Source organism: Talpa occidentalis, unplaced genomic scaffold (genome assembly GCF_014898055.3).
Source record: "Talpa occidentalis isolate TD23 unplaced genomic scaffold, MPIMG_talOcc4v2.1 talOcc4.7, whole genome shotgun sequence".
Taxonomy (NCBI): Eukaryota; Metazoa; Chordata; class Mammalia; order Eulipotyphla; family Talpidae; genus Talpa; species Talpa occidentalis.
In genome coordinates this window covers 127,662,671-127,684,104 of record NW_023605083.1, presented here as the reverse complement: position 1 = coordinate 127,684,104, position 21,434 = coordinate 127,662,671, and the positions used below count along the sequence as shown (strand labels likewise).

The 21,434-nt window shown below is 50.7% G+C and overlaps 2 protein-coding genes and 1 non-coding gene across 6 annotated transcripts in view; 2 read left to right on the top strand and 1 right to left on the bottom strand.

Annotated features, from left to right (window-relative positions):
- Positions 1–21,434, bottom strand: part of ARSG (arylsulfatase G) — a 91,266-nt gene that overhangs the window by 64,798 nt on the left and 5,034 nt on the right. Inside the window, exon 1 of one of the 2 annotated variants that reach the window (XM_037494802.2) lies at positions 3,534–3,556. The exons of the other annotated variant lie outside the window; for it this stretch is intronic. The gene's annotated coding sequence lies outside the window, so the exon portion shown is untranslated. Of the gene's footprint in view, positions 1–3,533; positions 3,557–21,434 lie in introns of those variants that run through there. 2 annotated transcript variants of the gene reach the window in all.
- SLC16A6 (solute carrier family 16 member 6) lies at positions 3,878–21,310 on the top strand. 3 transcript variants are annotated; one of them, XM_037494799.2, is made up of 7 exons: positions 3,878–4,021; positions 9,602–9,911; positions 11,251–11,489; positions 13,850–13,993; positions 14,815–14,943; positions 17,398–18,213; positions 19,134–21,310. In XM_037494799.2, the coding sequence occupies exons 2-7, from the start codon at positions 9,847–9,849 to the stop codon at positions 19,382–19,384; spliced, it is 1,644 nt and encodes a 547-aa protein (XP_037350696.1). In that variant the 5' UTR covers positions 3,878–4,021; positions 9,602–9,846; the 3' UTR covers positions 19,385–21,310. The 3 variants fall into 3 exon arrangements, with proteins under 3 accessions (XP_037350696.1, XP_037350697.1, XP_054545720.1); XM_037494800.2 differs by lacking the exon at positions 9,602–9,911; XM_054689745.1 differs by lacking the exons at positions 3,878–4,021; positions 9,602–9,911 and adding an exon at positions 5,421–6,593.
- On the top strand, positions 7,901–8,028 carry LOC119233187 (U6atac minor spliceosomal RNA). Its single transcript, XR_005122336.1, has one exon. It is a non-coding gene; the product is annotated as a U6atac minor spliceosomal RNA (small nuclear RNA).

The window sequence follows — 21,434 nt, the reverse complement described above, 5'->3', positions numbered from 1 at the left end:
TATGCAAGAATAATGGAATACCTAGCTTGTACACTGGGGGTCCTTGAATTAAGGAAAGAGATGATGTTCAGAAAATGGACTCCCCTAAAACTATCTGTGCCTCGGAACCCCTCGACAAATCTTCAAATCCCCCAAGAACATGCATTCCAGTTTAAAGGGACCTGCCTGCCTTCAAACCATCAAATATGGGTGTGGGGGAGGCCCCACAAAGCACAAGTTAGATCCAGTCCATAGACCTGGAATGTCAGTACTCCTAGATGGAAAAGTCTGTAAGGTTCTCGGCTGTCTGAGAAAGCAGATATAAAGTTTTAAAGCAAGAATTTGCTTCAAAAGAAATACACATCCACCACCCAGAACACAGGCCTTTAAGTGAGTGGGTGGGTGGCACAGAGACAGGAAGAAGGGTGGAGAAGCAGGCAATGACGCCCTCCTGGAAGCCCCCTCAAAGGCTTCCCCTCTTCACTGGCTGCTCTGGAGTCCCAGCCCTCATGGGCGGGCTAGCTCCAGACCAGATGCCTTTCAATCTACTTCCCCCAAGTCGAAGTTCTCACAGGCTGGTAAATGCAGTGAGCTTATTTGCAAGCCAGGGTCATATCTGCCTAGCAACCCAACATGAAGACTAGGACTCAACATTGACAGAGAACAGGCAGGCCAACTCTGCACAAAGGAATTTGTTCTCATGCAAATGACCCTGAGCAAGATGGCTAGAAAGAGAGAGCAAAGGGGATCGCTCTCGGTAACCAATTTATTTCCCCGGGATGTTGAGGGACATTTGAAGGGCACGATGGTGGCCCTGCCCACCGTAAATGGAGGCCCGAGGGGCTCTCCCCACCACCCAGACACGACCCAAGAGGCTGGGAGGAGAGCTGAACCCTTCACTCAATTCCTGACTTTTCTGGTTCTGTGCTCCAGACTCCAAAGGTCCTTTGTTCCTATTTAGAACGAAACAGAGTTCGTTTTGTTTGGGGGGGGTTGATTAGCATGGCAATGCGGTGCGTTCCCTCTTTCTGCTCTCCCTAGAGAAGGGAAAAAAGCAGAGGTTTTCACGCTTGATCTCACTAAGTTTGAGGGAACAAGGTAAAGCCAGCCTCTACCCAGAGGGGGGCAGAAGTCACTGGTTTGTGGCTGACGAGACTGGGCAGAGGACGGTTTCCAGCCACCTCCCCATCAGCCCAAGGCCGGGGCAAACGTCCTCTTTGAATGAGTTCCAGTTGCAAAAGGAGCTGTGTGTTATGAAACCTGGGGTGAACCCCCCCCCCAGAGCATGACTCAACTTTTCTCATCTGTAAAATGGGGGTAATGCGTGTTGGCTGCAGAAGGTTGCTGATGGGATGACAATCAGGTCGCATGCATGCCACTTAATACGGCGGTTGGAACAAACCAAACGTGCAAATAATTCTTTGTAATTAAGGTAGTGAGGATATTCATTATAATACATCATTATCAACACCACCACCATCATCATGAGAGTTATGTCCCCCAAGCCCCCTACAGCCAGCAGTTTCAATGGGTCAAATCCTCAGATGTGACCGCCCAACCACTCAGTCACTTTGATGGTGTCTGCCAAGTGTTTTATTCTTTATTTTTAAATATTTATTTATTTATTTATTTATTTATTTATAGAAGCACTGGGTGCAGTCAGAAGCACGGGAGGGTGAGAGAATTCACCAGAGCCAGAGCAGGGAGCAGAGCAGGCAGAAGGACCGAAGTACACTGCTGAGGGGAGCAGCGGGCGGCAGGAGGGGTCTGCGCACCATGTGGGACCCTCCTCTGGTGGCCGGGGAGCAGCCGGGGATCGAACCGGTGCTGCAGAGGCTGCGGGCAGCTTCGCAACCCAGCGCTCAACCTCTGTGCCACCGGGGAGGCCCTGTCTGCCAAGTGTTTTAAATCGAGAAGCTGAAACACCAAGATTTTCTTGACTTGCTTAGAGTCACTGTGAGAGCTGCTAACTGCATCCTGGGCTCCTAAGCAGGACTGATACAGCCGCGCTGCTGGAATAGCTACGGTTCCATATGGAGCGCAGGGACAGGTCCTGTGCCCTGTAAGATCCCAAATGCCAAAGATGACACAGGGCACTCTGGGCATTGCTGTCCCCGAAGTGCCCACAGTCCTTTCTGAATACCATGATGTGGTGCTTCTTTGTGCAGGTCAGCAACTGGACTTAACAAGCCCCCCTCATCACCAGAGTAAGGCAGGGAGCGTGACCCCCACCCTGCAGGCATCCTGAAACAGACGCCTCGGTTCCGAGACTCACGACTCTCCTTTACAGATCTGGAAACTGACACTCTAGGAAGTGAAATGCCTCCCACAAGGTTGCAACCCTAATCAGCGTTCCCGGGCCGTCCAGCACTGGCTGTGACAGGGCACCTCACAGAACACACTCGCTTCCCACCTGTCCCCTCCCGGGGCTGGCACGGCCCAGAAGGGCACCCCGCCCGCGGGCGCTGTCCCCAGAAGAGGAGAGAACCAGGCAGTGAACAAGGGCGGGTTTTTGTTAAAATTCCGAGCGCAGCGTCCCCGCGGCGGCGGGGCTCCCCGCACACGCTCCCCAGCTGCGCGCCCCAGAGTTTCCGACGCGTTGTCCCCACCGGGCGCGGGGAGCAGCGGAGTCCACAGAGAGACGCGGGGATCAGGACTCCGAGCAGGTCCTCGACTGGCCGTGCGCACGCGAGACGGAGACCGGGAAGCCAAGTCTGAGCGCCCTGGGGCTCCGGCATACCTGGGGTCCCGCTTTGTCCCCAGGGCGCGCCGAAACAGGCTTCCCGCTCACCTGCTGAGTTCTCAGTGACCCTGGGGCCGGGGACCTGGGGAGGTGGGGCCCGGGCTCCCTAGATGTGCTGACCCCCCCTTCCTGGGGTCCGCCGGCCGCGCGGCAGCCGTGCACCTGCGTGGCGGGCGCGCGCCCCGGGCGGGGATGCTGACTCAGCCCCGGGCGCCCATCTCCGCGCGCGGCGGATGCAGGAGCCGCTGCCGCAGCCCAGGGGGGAGCCAGACACCCGGCGCCGCCGGGCCGGCACGCTCCCCGGGCTCCCCTGCGGCACCCCCCCCCACCGGAAAGGGAACTGTGGGGGTGCGCGAGTTGACGAAATTGGGGAAGTGGGTGCAGGAAGAGGAACTCGGGGTCCGCGGTGCCGCGCGCGCAGCTCACACCCAAACTGGCAGGAACCTGTTCCCCCCGGGGCGGGCGCCGAGCCGCCGCCGCCCGCAGCGCCGCGCGGGACCAGCCCCGGGGCGCCGCTCTCCGCGCCCCTCCCAAGCCCCCACATCCCCGGGGTGCGGGCGGGCCCGGGCGGTGGGCGCGCCGGGGGTCCGCGCGCAGGGAGGCGGGCCCGCGCGCCCCCGGCCGTGGGTGCTCCGCGAGCGGGTGCAGCGCCCCGAACACGCCCGTGGCCCCCACTTGCAAAGCGCAGCGGCCGGGCGCGCGGGGCTGCGCGCGGGGGCGGGCACGCGGCGGCGCGCCAAGGACCCCGGCGGCGCAGGCGGGGGCGGCGCCGGGGGACCCCGCGGCTGGCGGGGGGCAGCGACGCCGTTACCTTCCGTGACCCCGAGCCCGGGCCCGGCGCGGGCGCGCGCGCGGCGCGGCACCGATCCACGTGGGCCAGCGCGCGCGCGCCAGGCCGGCCCCCTCCTTGGCGGCGCTCGCAGCACATGGTCGGCGGCGGCGCGCCCCCGAGGCCGGCGGAGACCGGCTGCAGCCGGTATAGGATAAGAGACAGGCGGCACGGCGAGCCCCGGGCACCCGCGGCAGCACGCGCGGCCGGGGCGCAGGCGGCCGGGGCGGGGGGCGGGGGGAGGGTGTGGTCGGGGCGCCCGAGGCGAGGGAGCGGGTCGGGGCCGGCCCTGGGAGCCGCGGGCCCCGCGCCCGGGGCTCAGCCGCCCGAGCCAACTTGCGCTAGACGCGCGCCCGCGCCCGAAGGGGTTAAGCCTTTCTCGTGTTACCCAGAGGCTTATAAGGAGGGGGAAGCCCGGCCTCCGCCTTATTGGGAGCCTTTTGGGGTTTATTCTCTTCCCTTCTAACTTGGTGAGTCGCTTTTATTATTTTGCATGTTTAAAAGTTTGGTCGTGCCGGGTGGGGTGGTTGTTGCTGTTGTTGTTTTTTAATCTGTGTGGGGAGCTTGGGGGGCGGGAGGGGCTCGGGGGGGCGCAGGAGACAACTTAACATCTGAACCTTTTGGAGAGGTTTTCCCGGAAAAAAAAAATTCTGGGCATCGGGAGTGCTCGGGGCCGCCGGGGGACGCGCGCTCTCCAGGGCGGGCCGCTCCGAGATGCGGTTCCGAAGGTCCGTGTTCCCGGAGCAGCCGGTCCGGACAATGCCTCGGGGGGTCCCGGCCTTGGCGTGGCCCCCCCGCCCCGGGGAGGGGCTCCCCCGTGACGCGGGGCTCACCCCGTCGTGCGTTTTCCGCATCAAGTTGCCTGCGCGTCACGGGAACCAAATGTCAGAGGTGCCTTCCCGGGCGCGCGCGCGCGCGCGGGGCGCCCCCAGGCAGCCCCGGGGAAGGTGGGGGCTCCCGGCTCCCCGCACCCCCAGGCGGGGCGACCCCCGAGGGGACCGGGACGTGCCCGCAGAGGCGGGTCCCGCGCGCAGTGGCCGGCAGAGCTGTCAGCCGCCGGCGGCCGGACCCGCTGCGCCCGCGCCCCCGGAGCCGCCAGCTGCAGAGCAGCCTCCTGCAGCCCAGCGGGTCTGCAGCGAGGGGGGAGGATTTTGCGAGAAAATGGGTCATTTCCTTCTGGTTTGTTTTTGCACTTGCTTGCTTTCTAAACGCAACCCCACCCTCCCCCAGCAGGCAGGTAACAGAAGTTTGTCAGGTGGCTTGTAAGTCACCAAAACCGGGGAGAGGGCGTGCTGGGGCTTAGCGGAGGTGCCCGGAAGCCGCCGGGGAAGAGCCTTTGCAACTTGTCAACCTGGAAGCTGGTCTGGTTTGCAGCTAGACGTTCAGGGCCCGCCCGTTCTCCAAGGAGGTGGTTTTTATCCTGGGAAGGAGATTTCTCGGTTATTTTACTGTTTTTTGCAAAGCCTCGTCACATGCGTGTGTTGGGTGCAAAAGCTACCAAGTGCTTATGCTGGAATCGAAGGGAGCAGCTCGCCAGACCCAAGCACCATTACATGGCAGTTAAAGGGTTAACAGGGCATCCTCTCTGGGGCCAGAGAAATACCCCTTCTCCTAATTAAGGGAAGGGCGGCCAAGAGAGAAAGTTACAGTTACAGTATGTGCATAAACAACCAGCTTCGTGGAGAAGCTGACCCCGGCTTTCCTTCTGTGGTTTTCAAAAAAAGGACTTTCCTCAGTGGAACTCCTGAGGAGGACACTCAAATTAGGGGTTTCCATACCGGGGCCTCGTAAAATGGGCTAACTGGTTGAATGCCATGATGCAAACCCAAGCTCTTAGGCGGCCCTCCTCTTAGGTCTGGGTGGGACGGGGTTTTGATTTTTTATTTTTTTTAAAGAATTCAAATGAACTTCACCTAAATACGGATTGGTTTTGAAAACAAGGGATGGGAACAACTTGTCTAAAGCTGTTCTCCAGACAATCCCTTTCAGAAGACCAGAGATTGCCCGAAGCTTTGCAGTCCAGGGAGTCTTTCCTCATCTCCACCCAAAGCCTGCATTTTGGACTTTGCTCAGAGCTGACCCTGGATTAACACAGTCTTTAATCAGCCAATATTTTGCATTCTCCCTGCCCCCGGGTCAGAACTTTTTTTCAGCAAACCAAGTCACAGTGGGATGCTCGGGCATTAGCAGATCCCGGGCATTAGCAGATCTCGGAGTCTTAACAGAATATTTTTTATTTCAAGTGAAGAATACCAAAGGCTAATGGGAACTACTCCCAAACGTATTTGGTTGTCCTTCCTCTGGAAGAACATCAGTGTGCATGAAGGTCGCATTTTACAGTTGAACTCAGAGGCCCTCAAGACCACCGTGACTAAGATGCTTTACAGATGATGAAACTGAAGGATTAAGTGATTTCCCCAAGGTGGTGCAGCCAGTTAATGGTCAATAGAAATAAGGACGTAGGACCTCAACAAGACAAACCTAGGGCCTGGCGTCAAAGAACATGAGTAAGATAAAAGGGTAACTTAGAGCAAGTCTGGATCAAAGCCTATCACACCGTGAAGTTCTTAGGGCAGGAAATCTGAACTCTGAGTCTGGTTCAACTCCCTTATTTACCTGTTGATGACACTGAAGGCCAAGGGGCACAGGATCTACCCAAGGCCACAGGTCACGCAGTGCCCACCAGTTAGATCCCTTCTCCGAGGCCCCATCCCTTCCCATCAGATAAATTCATGTGACCATGAAACCAAAACAGATAGTGTTAGGGGGAAATGATGTCCTGAGCTAATCCCATACAGGCTTTGTGGACTCCACCCCCACTCCAGACTAAAGCCATCAAGACATTGGGAAAGACAAATCCCATCACCACCAAAGGGAGGGTGGCTGGGACCTGAGGGTGGAGTTGGGCAGCCAGGTTGGATATAAAAACCAAACACGTGGGCCTTGGGGTCTCCCGCTCTGTCGCTCGCCTCCTGGCTTCACGGCTTCTGGCTGGCGGCCAGCTCTCAGAGAGCCCTTTGGGATTCCAGATCAGCGGATCGGGTAGGACTCATTTAAAACTTTGTCTCCCACTTTTCTCCCTGAGCTGTCCATTTCCTCATTTCCCCTTCCCTTTGTAAATAAACCTTTTATTAACCTTTCGCGTGTGCCTGCAGTAGAGCATTGGTAAGTCCTTTTAAGCGCGCGGGTGAGGACCCACAGTCAGGCACCCCGTTTTGTATCGGGGCTGCCCTATAACAATAGGTCTGTGTTCTGGAATTTGTGGAGACTTGTAAGTTACTGGGTTTGAAACTCAGGCCATTCGAGTATTGCTTTGTTTATAGGGACTGCTGGCTTTTTAAGTCAGTTTCCCCATTTTGCAGAAAGAGCTGGCCTGCTGAATGGATGGAAGGAAGGAGAGGGACCAGGAAAGGGTTTATCTTGCTCTCTTCCTCACTTGATGGCTTATATAAAGAGGGAGCTGTGCATTGCTTCAGGGATGCCCCAAGCTCCTATTTTGTTTCATGAACTCTTATTGAGCACATACTATGTGTCACGTGCTGTGCTTGGCTCAGGCTCTGGGGCAGAATGTGGACTGCTCTGCCCTGCAGGAGCCAGCCCGTCTGCAAAATGCCCAAGCCATCATCCAGCATGTTCTAGAACCAGGTTATTAATTCTATGGTGATTCCATACTGTGGTCTTTATTTCAGAGATTACCATACTAGGATGCTGGACTCATAAGCTTTGGGGTGGGAGTGGATTCTGGAGTGTCAGCTTTGCTTTATGAGATTCCCAGTAATAAGAAGAGAGCTGACCTCCAAAAACCTGAGGGTGTGGGCAGAAGTTCTATTTGGATCTAGCTTCAGTGCAGTAGCATAGATGCAAAGCAGACTTTAAAAAAGCAAACAAAGGAACACCCAAAAAAGGTTCAGGAAGTAGAAGTAGAGAAATCAAAAGTCGGCTGTCTTGTAGCCAGCTGTCACCAAGCAACCTCAGCAGCTCCGGGCTCCTGCACGCCCACCTTTGCAAGATCTAGTCTGGCTACTTCCTCTTAGCTCGCTGGCCCCCTTGAGCCACCCAGTGTGGCCTGCAGAACCAAGCAGTTACTAGCACCCAGTGCAAAATGCAAAAGCCCCAGCTGTGAAAGCTGAATGGAACCTTCAGGAGTCCCACCGACCTCCTTGTTTGACAGATGAGGAGTTCAGGCCCAGAGACGTGGGAACTTTCTCAAGGTCAAACAGTTCAGTGGTGAAACAGCTCCTCGACCCCTCCACACATGCAGGTCAAGAGGGCATGTAGCTTTGAAAACAAAAATTGCTCCATCACCTCTATTAAATACCTCCTTCCCTGGCCCTTAAAACGCTGTCCCGGTTTTGTCTGAAAGCAGAGGAGGTGAGGGCTCCCCTAGACAAGGATGCAAGAGCCCAAGGCGTGGCCTGCAACATGCTTGCGGCTGAGGCCTGGCCACCTGCTTCGTGGTATCACACCACTGCTTTTTGGTTCATTACTGTTCACAAGGGAACTATGCTAATGTAAGGTGCTAACGGTGGGCACAGCTGGACACTGGGTATAAGCGACCCCTCTGTATGGCCTTGGCAACTCTTCCATAAACCTCAGACTACTCTAAAATTTAACAATACATTTCACGAATACACATTCATTCATTAAATTAAATGCTATCCTGGAGGCTGACACAGCAGGGCCCCAGAAGGTAGAAAGTTGGTTCTGGACCATTTTAGGCACGAATTCTCTGGAGCTGAGTTTTTTTGCATTTTGCAAAGTGAGTAGGATTTTACAAAAAGATGGACAAGATGAGTCCCAGATTCCCTTTGAGCTTAAATATTCTGCAGTTCTGACTCTCCCCTGACCTTACAGCTTAGTCATGATCCCCCCACTTTGCCAGCCCAAGCCCTTCATCACAAGAGGCAAGGAAGAAGAGAAGACATCCGTCTCCAGATCGGAAAAGCTGGCTCCTGATGACGGGAGGTCAGCTCACCTTTGCACCAAAATTGCCACTTAGCCCTGCTCCCCCACATCTAATCCAACAAGACTCTGGCTCTTGATTCCAAAGTGATTGGAGGGTACAATGAGATTCAATTCTCTTTGGGGTCTTTACCAATTTCACCCCATAGGCCCTCTGTCAAGATTCTAAGGTCACAGGGGCACCTTCTGGGTCAGAACAGTGGTGCCAACGTGACCTTGGACTTCACAGCCACCTGGTCCTGACAGCTTGTTGGAAATGTACTAAACTCTGGGAGGTCATGACTGGATGGTTTTAAATATGATGCTTCTCAGCCTCCAGGCCCCTTATTATCATCAAAAAGAACAACACCCACAGAGACCAGGACGATCTGTCCTCTCAACACCTAGTAGGTACATTGCTAAAAATAAATAATAAAAGTTGTGTGCAAGGTACTGGGGTTGGGGACAGATGGAGGGATCCAAAGAGATCTAGACCCCAGCTTTTGTTCTCTGTGAGCTTAGATTTTAATGGAGCTTATAGATAAGTGCATAAAAGTACACTAATACCCCACTATGGCCGGTACCTGTCACATGGGGCAAAGGAAGCACTGTGGAGGGAGGGGTGGCGTGTGGCCTTTGGGTGCCGGCAGGAGGCCACGGCCACAAGCAAGGTGGTCAGCACCCAAAGAGCAAGAGACAGGAAGAAATGAGGTTGCAGAAGTAAGTTGGGGTCCAGTGAGGAAGGACATTGGGAGGCTGACTAACCAGTGGGTTTTGTGGTTCCAAGAAAGGAAGGCCATTCACAGTCCGAGCAAACACAGGTTTTGACAATGCACGGTTTCAAAAATATTCCTTGTCCTGGACACGCGGAGCTGGTTACAGGCTAGCAAAGGAGTCCTGAGCTCACAAGGAAAAGCTCCAACAAACAGCCTGGTGGGAGGTGACATGGGGGGGAGGTGGTGAAGTCTGAGGCCCTGAGCTCCCCCACTTCCCCTCCCACCCCCGTCCTACTCCCTGGAGACAGAACTAGTCTAGGCAATGCTGCCAGCACTTTTTCTTTGGCCTTGTAAGTCTTCAACCCGGTACCTCTTTTCATCCCTCTGCTCCAGCTGCCTCATCTTAGGGGTGAACTTTGAAAATCTGATGAAGGAGGGATGGTGAAAACCTCACTTGCTGGAGGGTCCTGGGCTCCTGTCTCAAATCAGTTGCTTCCCATAACGGGGAACATTATGATGAGCTGAGCTGTGACTGGCCTTGCCAGCTCCATCACCCTTGGAAGAACGCACGGACCCAAGTCCGAAGGCCAAGGCCTTTGCTGCAGAGACCACCAGCTGCGGACAGCATCTTCTGCCCCATGTCATTCAAGCAAACGCTTGGTAGTCATGAGGCCAGTGAGCCCAGAGCCCTTCAAAGCACCAGGTTTGTGGGGATGGTGCTATCAGCACGATGAACAATATGAAGTCAGATTTGCTGCTTTTTAAGATTGACGGTAAATTCAGATTATTAGATGCTAGTATCAGAAATTGGCAAGTCTACTCGATAGATGATGTTGAGTCCTGTTATTTTGTCAATTGCCCTCCATTATCAATAAAACCGTTCTCAGTACTTGAGTATGACACCTTGTAGTCAACCTCAAATTCACTGGGGTACAGCTATGTAATCGTAGAGAATTATATAGTTGCCACAGAAGAGCCGAAGGCCACAGGCTCGTTTGTTGTTATAGCTATTGATTTTCAGTTGCACTCACACACAGCTCTGTTTCAGAGTCTGTCTAGTTGCAAAGGCTTTGAAGATGAGGGATCATGTGCTAGAGCCCCATGCAGAAGACTTAAGTCAACCCCCCGCCCCAACTGTTAAATACAGTGTATCATCTTATTGAGCTTGTTCTGATGGTTGTTCAGGTTTGAACAAAAAAGTAGGTGAGGTTTGGCATAACTGGGTTAAATTCACCAACTGCCCAGGCCTTGCTAGTTGGTGCAGCTTTATTTATTCATTACATGCTGCAGTATTTGTTATATGTGAATTCAGTTGCTAACACACCAATTGGTGACCAACTGTAGGAGTTAACTCACGCTAACAAACTCCCAGAAGACAGGACTCCCACCTTTTGATTAATAGTTACATGCTGTCCTGAGTCCCTGTGTACGTGCAGGGGACACCAGATCATCATCAGAAGGTTGCTCCGTGGGAAGTGAGCTAAGGAGAGATAGCTTCATTCAGCGGCAGCCAGCAGAGATGGTATCTCAAGCCTTTGTCCCGTGGAAGGGGCTAGATGTACTGTCCATATTGGCCTCTTAGCCTCTTTTTTTTTTTTTTAGTCTTCATTTCTGGTTAATATTCCCATGGTTGGTTCAGTCTTCCTGCACCTAACTTGTCTGCAAGTTCAACATCAAGCATCCATACTTGGTCTGGAGGCCAGTCGCTGTCTTTCAAGAGGCCTCTAATAGCCCGTCCTGATTCCTTATGTTGGTTTGTTCCATTAAACTGTCACAGCTCGGAAGTCTTCATTCCAAATGCTATGGGGACTCCACAGATATATGTATAATGATTAAATCTATAAAATATATACTAAATATATATACTAAATAATAAATCTATATATAATTATTAATACCCAAGGACTTTATACTAAGAGCACATGATTTAAATATTCATCAGAAACACGAAAGGGGTGCTTCTCGCTGATGTTTGCCAGAGAGGGTGAGCGTCAACCTTCACGCTATTGCTGATCTGAATTTTTTTCGACTTTTCATTTCAGATTAAGAATGACCCAAAAGAAATCGCGGCTTTGTTCCACAGCCAACGTTTATACTCAAGTGCCTGATGGAGGATGGGGCTGGGCTGTAGCTGTTTCTTTCTTCTTCGTTGAAATCTTTACCTACGGCATCATCAAATCATTCGGTGTCTTCTTCAATGATTTAATGGACAGTTTTGATGAATCTAATAGCAGGATCTCATGGATCATATCAATCTGTGTATTTGTCTTAACATTTACAGGTGAGTACATCTGTCCCCTTCAGCACTCTATGAGCAGAGGCCCCTTAATTTGCCTGACTACCAATGGTCCCGTGTTTATACCAAGCATTTCCTTTTGTGACCTGTTGGCCCTTCCTTGCCCCAATTAATATGGTTTCAAGGGGACAGGAGTAAATGGCAGCTTTGTGGTGATGCTGCCTTTTCTCTAAAGATGCAACAGCTGAAGCTCTCAAAATGCTAGGCCCTCATCCTCATGCTTAAGAAACAGATTGGAGGGCCCCCCTGGTGGCGCAGGGGTTGAAGACAGCACCATCGGGCTGTCGCCAGCCACTGCAACCTGAGTTCAATCCCCGGCCAAGGATCTGACCCACTCTGTCTCTGGTGAATCCTCTCACCCACCCCCCACCACCCCCCCCGCCACACACACACCTCTGGTCTACACTCCAGTTCTTGTATGCATAAATAAATGAATCTTTAAAAAAAAAAAGAAACAGATTAGAAATGTACAGCTATGGATACATGAAAGAAGACAATGGGATGGTATGAAAGACTAATGTAAAATTATAAATACTGTTCGGGGGTACACTCTGAATCCAAACACCTGCTTCCCTCTAGGACCTTTGTAGCTAATCATAACACAGGTCTCACAGCATCAAATTAAGAAGGGCTCCAGTATAACGTCTAATATACTAACGTTTTCTTGATCCTAAATAGGCCTAATTCAAATGCACCTACCAGATCTCAGGACCACCCTGGCACTGCCTCCTGCAGGTGTTTTGGGGACGAGCTCCCAGTTCCAGCTGGAGTATAAGATACTTCATTTTGAAACTGTAAAATGTTTCCTTCTCAGAAAGACCATTTCAGCACATTAGAACCCAAGTTTTCTATTTGGCCATCTAAATAAAAAGAAAAGCCCTTACCTTCAGTTTTAGCTCATTAATAGCCAAAGGAAACAATGTAATCTGCAGGAAATTTCCAGTTAATACTATTATACCAGGAGATATTGTTCCTAAATGCTATTACTTCTAGTAGTTAATGCTTTGGGTCAACATACTGCCTAAAAATAATTATAGTGGTTTCATTATGGGCTGTAGTTTTTTTTTTTTTTTTTTTACTCAGTAGCTAACCAAATTATTGCAAAGACCATTATGGGATGTGAACCAATAGCCAGAGGAAGCGATAACGGAGCAAGTTCCAAAACAGGCACCGGTGCCCTGGCGGAGTGCAGGGCTGGTGGCACTGGACTGCTGCTTCCTCAACTGGAAGATGCCGCCAAATTCATTATTCCTTTACCCTCCGCCAACATAAGAGCTGGAGGGACTAACCCCAGCACAATGTGGTGCTTTTTTTTTTCTGCCCCTTTCCAGCATGTTCTGTTCTGCATTGCTCTTCCTTCACCCCCACGGTTCCCCTGGCCCAGTCTGCTTGTCAGGATCAGCCTCAGCCAAGTGACACAGAACTAGGCTGCCAGATGTCGGTGTCCTGGGACAGTACAGAAACAAGCAAGGTGCACAGCAGCAGCCACCCTCCTGTGGGTGTGCGAAACTGAGACTTCACCCCATGCTCACCATATTTCACTTTCAGAAGAGCCCGGCGAAACTGAGCTAGTATTTCACCCTAATTAGAGCTTCTTAAGAATCCAAAGCACAGCCTACAGGGGGAAAAGATGACTCAACACTTGCAGGAAAAACCATTTTTTTTAAAGATTTATTTTTATTTATGCATATAAGAACTGGGGTACAAGCCTGAGGTGCAGGTGGTGGGGCTAAGAGGATTCACCAGAGACAAGAATGGGGAACAGAACAGGCAGACTGACTGAAATCCACTGCTGAGGGAAGCAGCGCGGAGACAGGAGAGGTCTGCTGTGCCATGTGGGTAGCTCCCTGGCGGGGGTGGGGGGGTCAAACTCGTGCTGCAGAGGCTGCGGATTGCTTCATAGTGCTGTGACTTAACCTCTTGCGCCACCAGGGAGGCCCAGGAGAAACCATTTTTATTACCGGATAACATAAACATGAACCTGATATTATAGGTGCTCGTGATGAGTGCAAATCTTCCATGTGAAAATCTAGATGTCAATTTTACCCTATGACATTGCACCCTCTCTAAGGAGCTGGAAGAATATGATCCAATGTAAACAAATACTGAAATATGGTGGTGACTTAGGGGTGAGCTGGTGGTGGGTGCCCTATGATGGGGATTATTAGAAATGAATTAACAGTGCAACGATTCTTGAACTGCCTTAAGTAACCAGTGCATAAGGTGTGTGATACAGTTTTCATCGTCTCTCTGTGTTCAAGACTTCAAAGCAGGATCTTATTAAAGCTCACGATCAGGCCATGCACGGCGAGTTAAAATAGCACCTTGCGGGGTCTCCATTACAGCGCCCCTCTCCACGGTCCTGAGCGCCCGATTCGGACACCGGCTGGTGGTGATGGCCGGAGGGCTGCTCGTCAGCAGCGGGATGGTGGCGGCATCTTTCTCACACAAGGTTTACCAGATGTACATCGCCATCGGCCTCGTGTCTGGTGAGTGCTTCTCCTGGATGCACAAATTCCCCCCGTGCTTAGTTTGAGCAACAAAGAAGAGCAGCGAGGAATGAAACCCAAAATGTATTTCTTCCTCTCTCTTTTGTCTTTAAAATGAACAACATCCCAGGTCAGTGGTTTTGAACTGGGGCTGCAGGACCCAGGGGACACGGGGAGGTATGCCCATGAGTTCTTATATAACATTTATCAATAATAAAGGGAACTTCTCTTGCATGATAGTTTGTAGCCAAAAACATATTTCACAAGGGATGATTTGAATTTCCTTAGCCAGTATCTCTCAAATAGGGGTCCAAGGGGCCTGAGCTGTAGGAGAGGGTCCAGTGTGTTATTCTTGGGGTGCTAAGACTTTTTTCGCTTTATAATGAGTGTACATTCCTCACAGATTATTTATCAGATATCCATTTAAAAGGGTGCAAATTGTAACTAAGTATCTATAGTGAAGGTCTATATACTTTTTAAGTCTTTGTTTCTGTCCTCTCAAAACCTACTTACTTCCAACTAGCAGTCTTCTATAAAAACTATATTCAATAATAGTTTGGTCCATCGTGAATTATATAATTTTGAAAAAAATGCAGAAAAGGGGGAACCAGAAAGCAGGTTTTGTGCACCTCGCAGCCCTCTACAACTCTTCGAGCTTATCAAGACCTCTGAACCCATTTTTCTTTGCTGTGGCACCTTTTTCAGAATAAATTTACTGGACTCCCAGCAGAATCACACAGATCCCACCTGTTCCAACACATCTTCCCAGTATCAATCAGTGTTTTTGTTTGTTTTGGTTTTTTTTTTACTTTCTTCCACAGGTTTGGGATATTGCTTTAGCTTTCTCCCAACGGTAACCATCCTGTCCCAGTACTTTGACAAGAGACGCTCGGTGGTCACTGCGGTCGCGTCCACAGGAGAATGCTTCGCCATGTTTGCTTTTGCACCAGGTAGGTGTCTCCAGCGTGGAACAGGGGAGCAGTCCCACTGTTCTTGCTGCACTCAGCTGGGCGGGTGGTCATGGCTACTGTCTGCATGAGGGAAGCTCATTTGCTGTCTACTCCAGTAAATGTTTAGGCTCCTTAATCCCCCTCTTTGGAGTTCAAACCTTTTAACACTAGTCCAAGTTCTCATAAATGGGAAGGCACGTGACCCACATGTAGTGACAAGGCGTGAGATGTCCGTTCCTACACAAACCATGTAGTGATTTGGGATGGTTCATACTGTTATTCCTCTTTTTTTGTCCAAAGAGCCATATTCCATGTGGATTTAAGTTATGCTGATGAAGTCAGTTTCATTATCTGTGTGTGGGTTACCGCACAGTGAAATTTTTTTAAAGATTTATTTATTTATGCATACAAGAACTGGGGTACAGCCCAGAGGTGAAGGGTGTGAGAGGATTCACCAGAGGCAGAGTGGGGAGCAGAGCAGGCGGATCAACTGAAATACACTGCTGAGGGGAGCAGCGGGCGAGACAGGAGAGGTCTGCTTCGCTGGGCAGCTCCCTGGCCGGGGATCGAACTCATGCTGCAGAGGCTGCGGATAGCTTCATAGGTTGTGTCTTAACCCCTGCACCACTAGGGGGGCCCCGCACAGTGAGATTTTTATCCCTGGTCTGTTTCCCTCTCTTAACATGAATATGTGAACCACACTCCCGTACGCAGTAGACAGATAACCTCGGAGACCCAGCTTCACTCCTTGCTCTCCACTGTTTCTTGATGGGTCTGTCCACGGGTTACATTTTGTTCAAAGGAGACACATGTGGAATTACTTAGGGGTGAGAGGCCATAATGTGTGAGTCTGTTCAGATAGTTCAGAAAAATGAATGTATCTGTCATCGAGAGACAGAGACAGAAACATGTTAATGTGGGGATTTCGCTAAAGGATGAGCAAGGATGGGGAGCCATTTTTTCCACTTTTCTGTTGGTTTTAAGTTTTTCTAAAGCAAGGGCTGAGGGGAAAGCGCATGGGTGCCCCGTGAATGAGCTGAGGGTGCGCTGGGCCTTGTCCCCTCACCGGGCATCTCCCTGGCATCTGGTAGGCGCTTGGACAAAGTTAGAGAAAGGAATTCAGACCAATATTGCCAAATGAGTATAAAGGACTTCGAAATGCCCACGTCGAAAGTATTTTGCAATCTTCCATTTCCCATACTAACGGGGGGGAACAAGAGGTGTGAACAAAAACACATGGTGCAGAAGTGAGCAGAACCCCCCAAGGAGGGCGTCTGCCTTGCTGAACTGACTTCTGGGTAACCACACACCTGCCAGTTCTCAAAGAATCACAAGAGGGTAAAGTGAACATTCCGCCTTTCTGGGATGATGAAGAAGGTACTTTAGGATTTGTGGAGCCTGCGTTACCTGATGTCACTGTGGGGCTCTGTATCCCCTTGGGCAACACCCCTAACCTCACATTCCTCCAGTGAATGTGAGGGGGTGCCCAGCTGGCCTCTGCAGGCTGCCTCTGGCCAGCAGCCAGACCCAACCTCCTGGCAGGACGGGAGGGGGGGGTTGGGGGGGCTGTAGTTAAAGACCTTCCACGAGATGGAACTGGGAGCCCTGGGTCAGTTAATTCTAGGAGAGTCATGCATGCTCCTACTCTCTGCTTCTCACGTAATCCATTACTATTCAGGGTTGAGTGAGTGCTGTAAATGATTTGGCTCCGGGGCTGGCAAATTCTGTTTTTAAAAGTCAGATAGTCATATTTTAGGCTTCATGGTCCCTAGGTCTGCCGATTTCCTCCCAGCGGCATCCACTGGGGTCAACGAATGAGCGTGGCTGCAGCCCCCCAAACCCATTGTCAAAACTGGGTTCAGCCGGCAGCCAGTGCTGATAACCGTGACCAAGAGCCCAGACTCATTTCACTTTGCACTTCCACCTAGGGACACCCCCCACCCCCTCACCAAAGCACCTTTGGAGCCGGGACCAAAAACCTTGGTTTCCAGATAATCATCATCACGGCCATGTTCTCCTTCTGGGTTCATAAGGGCACCAAAGCTCAGTGAGAGATAGTCCAGGCCTGCATTGTCGCGGCTGAGTAGATCTTTACACAAGTCATGAGGAAATCTGCATCCTTACTTCTTCCTGGTACTTCCCCCTGGCCTGGGGTCCATTTTTCATTTATGCATACAAGAGCTGGGGTGCAGGCCAGAGGTGGGTGGAGGAGAGGACTCACCAGAGACAGAGTGGGGAACAGAACAGGCAGATGTACTGAAATACACTGCTGAGGGGAGCAGCGGGCAAGACAGGAGAGGTCTGCTGTGCCATGTGGGTAGCTCCCTGGCCAGGATCATGCAGCAGAGGCTGGTGATAGCTTTGTAGTGCTGAGACTAAACCCCTTGAGCCACCAGGGAGTCCCCTAGAGCCCATTTCTAACCTGAGTCCTCTCCCTCTCCCCCACCTGCCCAGCCATCACGGCTCTGAAGGAGCACATCGGCTGGAGGTGCAGCCTCCTCTTCGTGGGGCTGCTGCAGCTCAACATCGTGGTCTGTGGGGCGCTGCTGAGACCCATCATCATCAGACCTCCGGGGTCCCCCAAAGTCATGACCCAGGAACACCGCAAAGAAGCGCAGTACATGCTGGAGAACGAGAAAACGCGCACCTCCATTGATTCCATCGACTCAGGAGTAGAGCTCACTACCTCACCCAAAAACGTGCCTAGTCAGGGCGGCGGGGAGCCCGAGGCCAGGGCGCCTGCACAGCAGAACCTGGTGCCCGCCAGGCCCCGGCCCAGCGCCCACGGGGCCCCGCTGCTGGACTTCTCGGTCTTGAAGGAGAAGGGCTTCATCTGCTACGCGCTGTTCGGGCTCTTTGCCACGCTGGGCTTCTTCGCACCGTCGCTCTACATCATCCCGCTGGGCATCAGCCTGGGCATCGAGCAGGACCGCGCGGCCTACCTGCTGTCCACCATGGCGATCGCCGAGGTGTTCGGCAGGATCGGGGCCGGCGTGGTGCTCAACAGGGAGCCCATCCGCAAGATCTACATTGAACTCATCTGCGTCGTCTTCCTGACCGGGTCGCTGTTTGCCTTTACTTTTGCGACTGAGTTCTGGGGCCTCATGTCCTGTAGCATATTTTTCGGGTGCATGGTTGGGACAGTCGCCGGGACCCACATCCCGCTGCTCGCCGAGGAGGATGTGGTGGGGATCGAGAAGATGCCCTCAGCCGCCGGCGTGTACGTCTTCATCCAGAGTCTGTCGGGGCTGGCGGGCCCGCCCCTTGCAGGTAACAAACGCGAAAAACGCGCCATGGTGCGGGGCAGGATTGTGCTTTTTTTTTTTTAAGATTGATTTATTTATACAAGAATGGGGGTACAGGCCAGAGACGCGGGAGGGTGAGAGGATTCACCGGAGACGGAGCAGGGTGCAGAATAGGCAGACTGACGAAATACACTGCTGAGGGGAGCAGCGGGAGAGAGAGGAGAGGTCTGCTGCGCCATGTGGGTTGCTCCCTGGAAGGCCGGGGATTGAACTCGTGCTGCAGTAGCTGGCGATAGCTTGATAGTGCTGAGACTTTACCCCTGCGCCACCAGGGAGGTCCCGGATTTGGTGTGTTTCCTGTGTGTTTTCTTTCCCTTGTCTCAGCTTTGGAAATGTCTGAAAATTGAGAATCGTGGTCTCTCTGAGATAGGAAATCACAATTTACAAGTAATCTTAATAATCCCTGTTCTTGATTTTGTAGCCCAGCTCAGATAAACATCCTTCGTTTTACACTTGGTATACTGCCCAACCAAGTTCACCCCTTCAGCTAGGAGACACTGTTTAAGGCCAGGCCTTGAGAATCAGCAAAGTGTAGGAAGGATAAAAATCAAGAGGACGACGAAGGAAATCAGATTGATTCCAAATGATTGACTTGTTTAGCCATCCACGAGTTTAAAAAAGAAAGGAAAATTACCTTTCCAAAGGAACATGTTTCCAACTGTGCCACGTTTAGATACCTCAGGGCACCATCGCCCCCCGGTTTCTAGGAGCTAAGTGTGCTTCCTGCTCGGTTCTCTTCTCTAGAAAGGATGCTGCCTGGGCACCCTTTATTCTTTAGAGACACAAAACTAAGAAGGCCAAGAAATGCGAACTTTCTGGTTTTGAAGGGAGCCTGGGTAAGGGTGTGTGGAGGGGTTGCTAATGGAGGCACATGCTTTCTCCCAGGTCTGCTGGTGGATCAGAGCAAGATTTACAGCAGAGCCTTCTACTCCTGCGCGGTGGGCATGACCCTGGCGGCCCTGTGCCTGGCGCTCGTGAGACCCTGCAAGCAGGGGCTGTGCCAGCGCCGCCTCGCCCGCGAAGCAAAGGCGGAGGGCCAGCGCGGGAAAGCGTCACAGGACATCCCTGAAGACTTCCTGGAAATGGACCTTGGGAAAAATGAGCATAAAGTTCCTGCAAAAGCGGAGCCGGTATGATGTGCTTTTAGCCCATGACGTCACCTGCCTGGTGGCCGGGAGGGGCCGGGGACACAGCCTGCGGGGGCCTGAGCGCTTTGTCCACTTTAAATGACCTTTTTAAGGAATGTATCCATGAACACCACCACCACCATCCTTTTATTATTTTTTTTCTTTTAAGTTTTCCTTTTTGCATGTTTTTCAAGCCAAAACAGAAACAACCAAACACTCTTCCACCCGGTGATCTGGCTGTGCTCGGTAGCGAGACAAAGATGCCAGGATCACGCTGGTGCATGCTGAGGTGTTAAAACAGTGACGTGAGCCAGCGAAGTGGTTTGAAGAGCAATCACCTATGATCGTGCAGGTCCTGGAAATGAAATCGGCCATTCAAAAAAAAAAAAAAATCTTTAATTATTTTTGGAATGTCTCATTTTCAGAAATGAGTACATTGTTTGAGGCTTTGAAAAATATGGAGCTTTCCATTAACTGATGGCCTCCACTTCCCAAATTTCCCATGGAAATGCAGTACAGTCTAACACCAAACCTTTGGCTAATTCACAGAAATTTAAAAATCTGTCTATAACTTGAACTTCATAAATGTGAAGATGATCACTTCTTTTTAAGGCCAGTCATTACCAGAAGTATTTCCATACAGAGTAGCTAAAATGGCATTCAAAAAATATATTTCCTTTTGCTTTTAAATATTCAGAAATATGTGATCGTAGTGTCTTTAATTTAAATCACTATTTATTATTAAGTTATTCTAGGATGATTAATCAAAAGAGAAAAGAATCTGACACCCTAGTAGCCTCTTACCTCCTTTCTGCAGTCCTTAAATGCCTCAAAGAATTCTCACAGAAGGCCAAGTTACAATGATTCTCCAATTTGATTTAAGGCAACGTGTGCTATTTAAAGGGGGAAATGACTAGCAAATCGCCTTAGCTTTTTTCAATAATTTGTTTTATCACCTAAGAATACTTGAGGATCTTCTTTGATCGGACTTATATTTCACTGAATTGTTGCAGCATTTCTGATTTTTTTCTTAAAAAAAAAAAAATAACATCAAACTGTTGAAGCATCTCTTATTTTACGTGGGGTAGCAGAGACATTTACTTTACCTTCACGAACGACAGGTTGCAATTTATCCCTTCTCATCTTCTCTAAGCTTGGATTGCTCCAAGTGGCCAGAGTTACCAGGTAACTTAGTGACTTTTTTGGAGCGACATTATACATGTGGCATTTCTTGCGTTAGCATCTTCCCATAAAGAAGGCCAGTGTGAGGTTTATAAGTGACTTCTCACTCGCCTGGAACGAATTCCACTTTACAGGTGATAAGCAAAGCTCGGTGCCCCATCTTCCTTAGACTTTACTGTTAATTTACGAAAACTCAGGGGGAAAAATAACAAGCCTAGTTTGGTTACAGGTACACACAAGCTTGAATATTTCTCTGCACTGAAATGGAAGTGGCATATTTCATCACCACCTGCTACTTTTTGTATAGCATTTTATCAGCCATAGAAATAGGACAATCTGTAAAACTCTGGGGAGGGCAGAGGAAAAAGTGACAAAGTGTCTGCCATACACACACACCTGAAATAAGGTGGATGCAGCAAATTTCTGTCACAGCTTGAGAAGGACTTTGGGCTTGTGGCAGTTTTCAAACACGTGACTTCAGCACTTTACACCATTTTTTACTATGAATGTTCAATACAATTTAGTATTTATAACTGATCTCTGAGCGATCTGCTCTGTCCATTCTGTTAACTGCATGAAAAAAAAAAAAGATGTATGCCAATTTCAGTTTGTCGATCAAGGTTTTAAATGTCTGGAAGAAAATGAAAATAAGACTGCTGATTTGTTCTGTATTTGTGATATTCTGGTACTTCTAGATTTGCATTAAATGGATGGCTTTTTTATTTAAAAGAGACTGCTTGGTTGTGCATTCACTTATTGACATTCATTGTTTGGCTTGATTAAAGTCGTCAAAACTCAAGGATTCATTTCAAGTAAGTAATTTTTTTAAACTTTTCTGCAAAAACTTTTAACTCCTCCAAGAAGGGGGAGCTTAACA

What these genes read in the sequence shown, in the direction of transcription:
- SLC16A6 (XM_037494799.2), top strand. Translation starts at nt 9,847, where the DNA reads ATGTCATTCAAGCAAACGCTTGGTAGTCATGAGGCCAGTGAGCCCAGA. An exon ending in ATTTGTCTTAACATTTACAG is followed by an intron (nt 11,490 to 13,849) that starts GTGAGTACATCT and finishes TCTCCATTACAG; the next exon opens with CGCCCCTCTCCACGGTCCTG. An exon ending in GGCGGGCCCGCCCCTTGCAG is followed by an intron (nt 18,214 to 19,133) that starts GTAACAAACGCG and finishes GCTTTCTCCCAG; the next exon opens with GTCTGCTGGTGGATCAGAGC.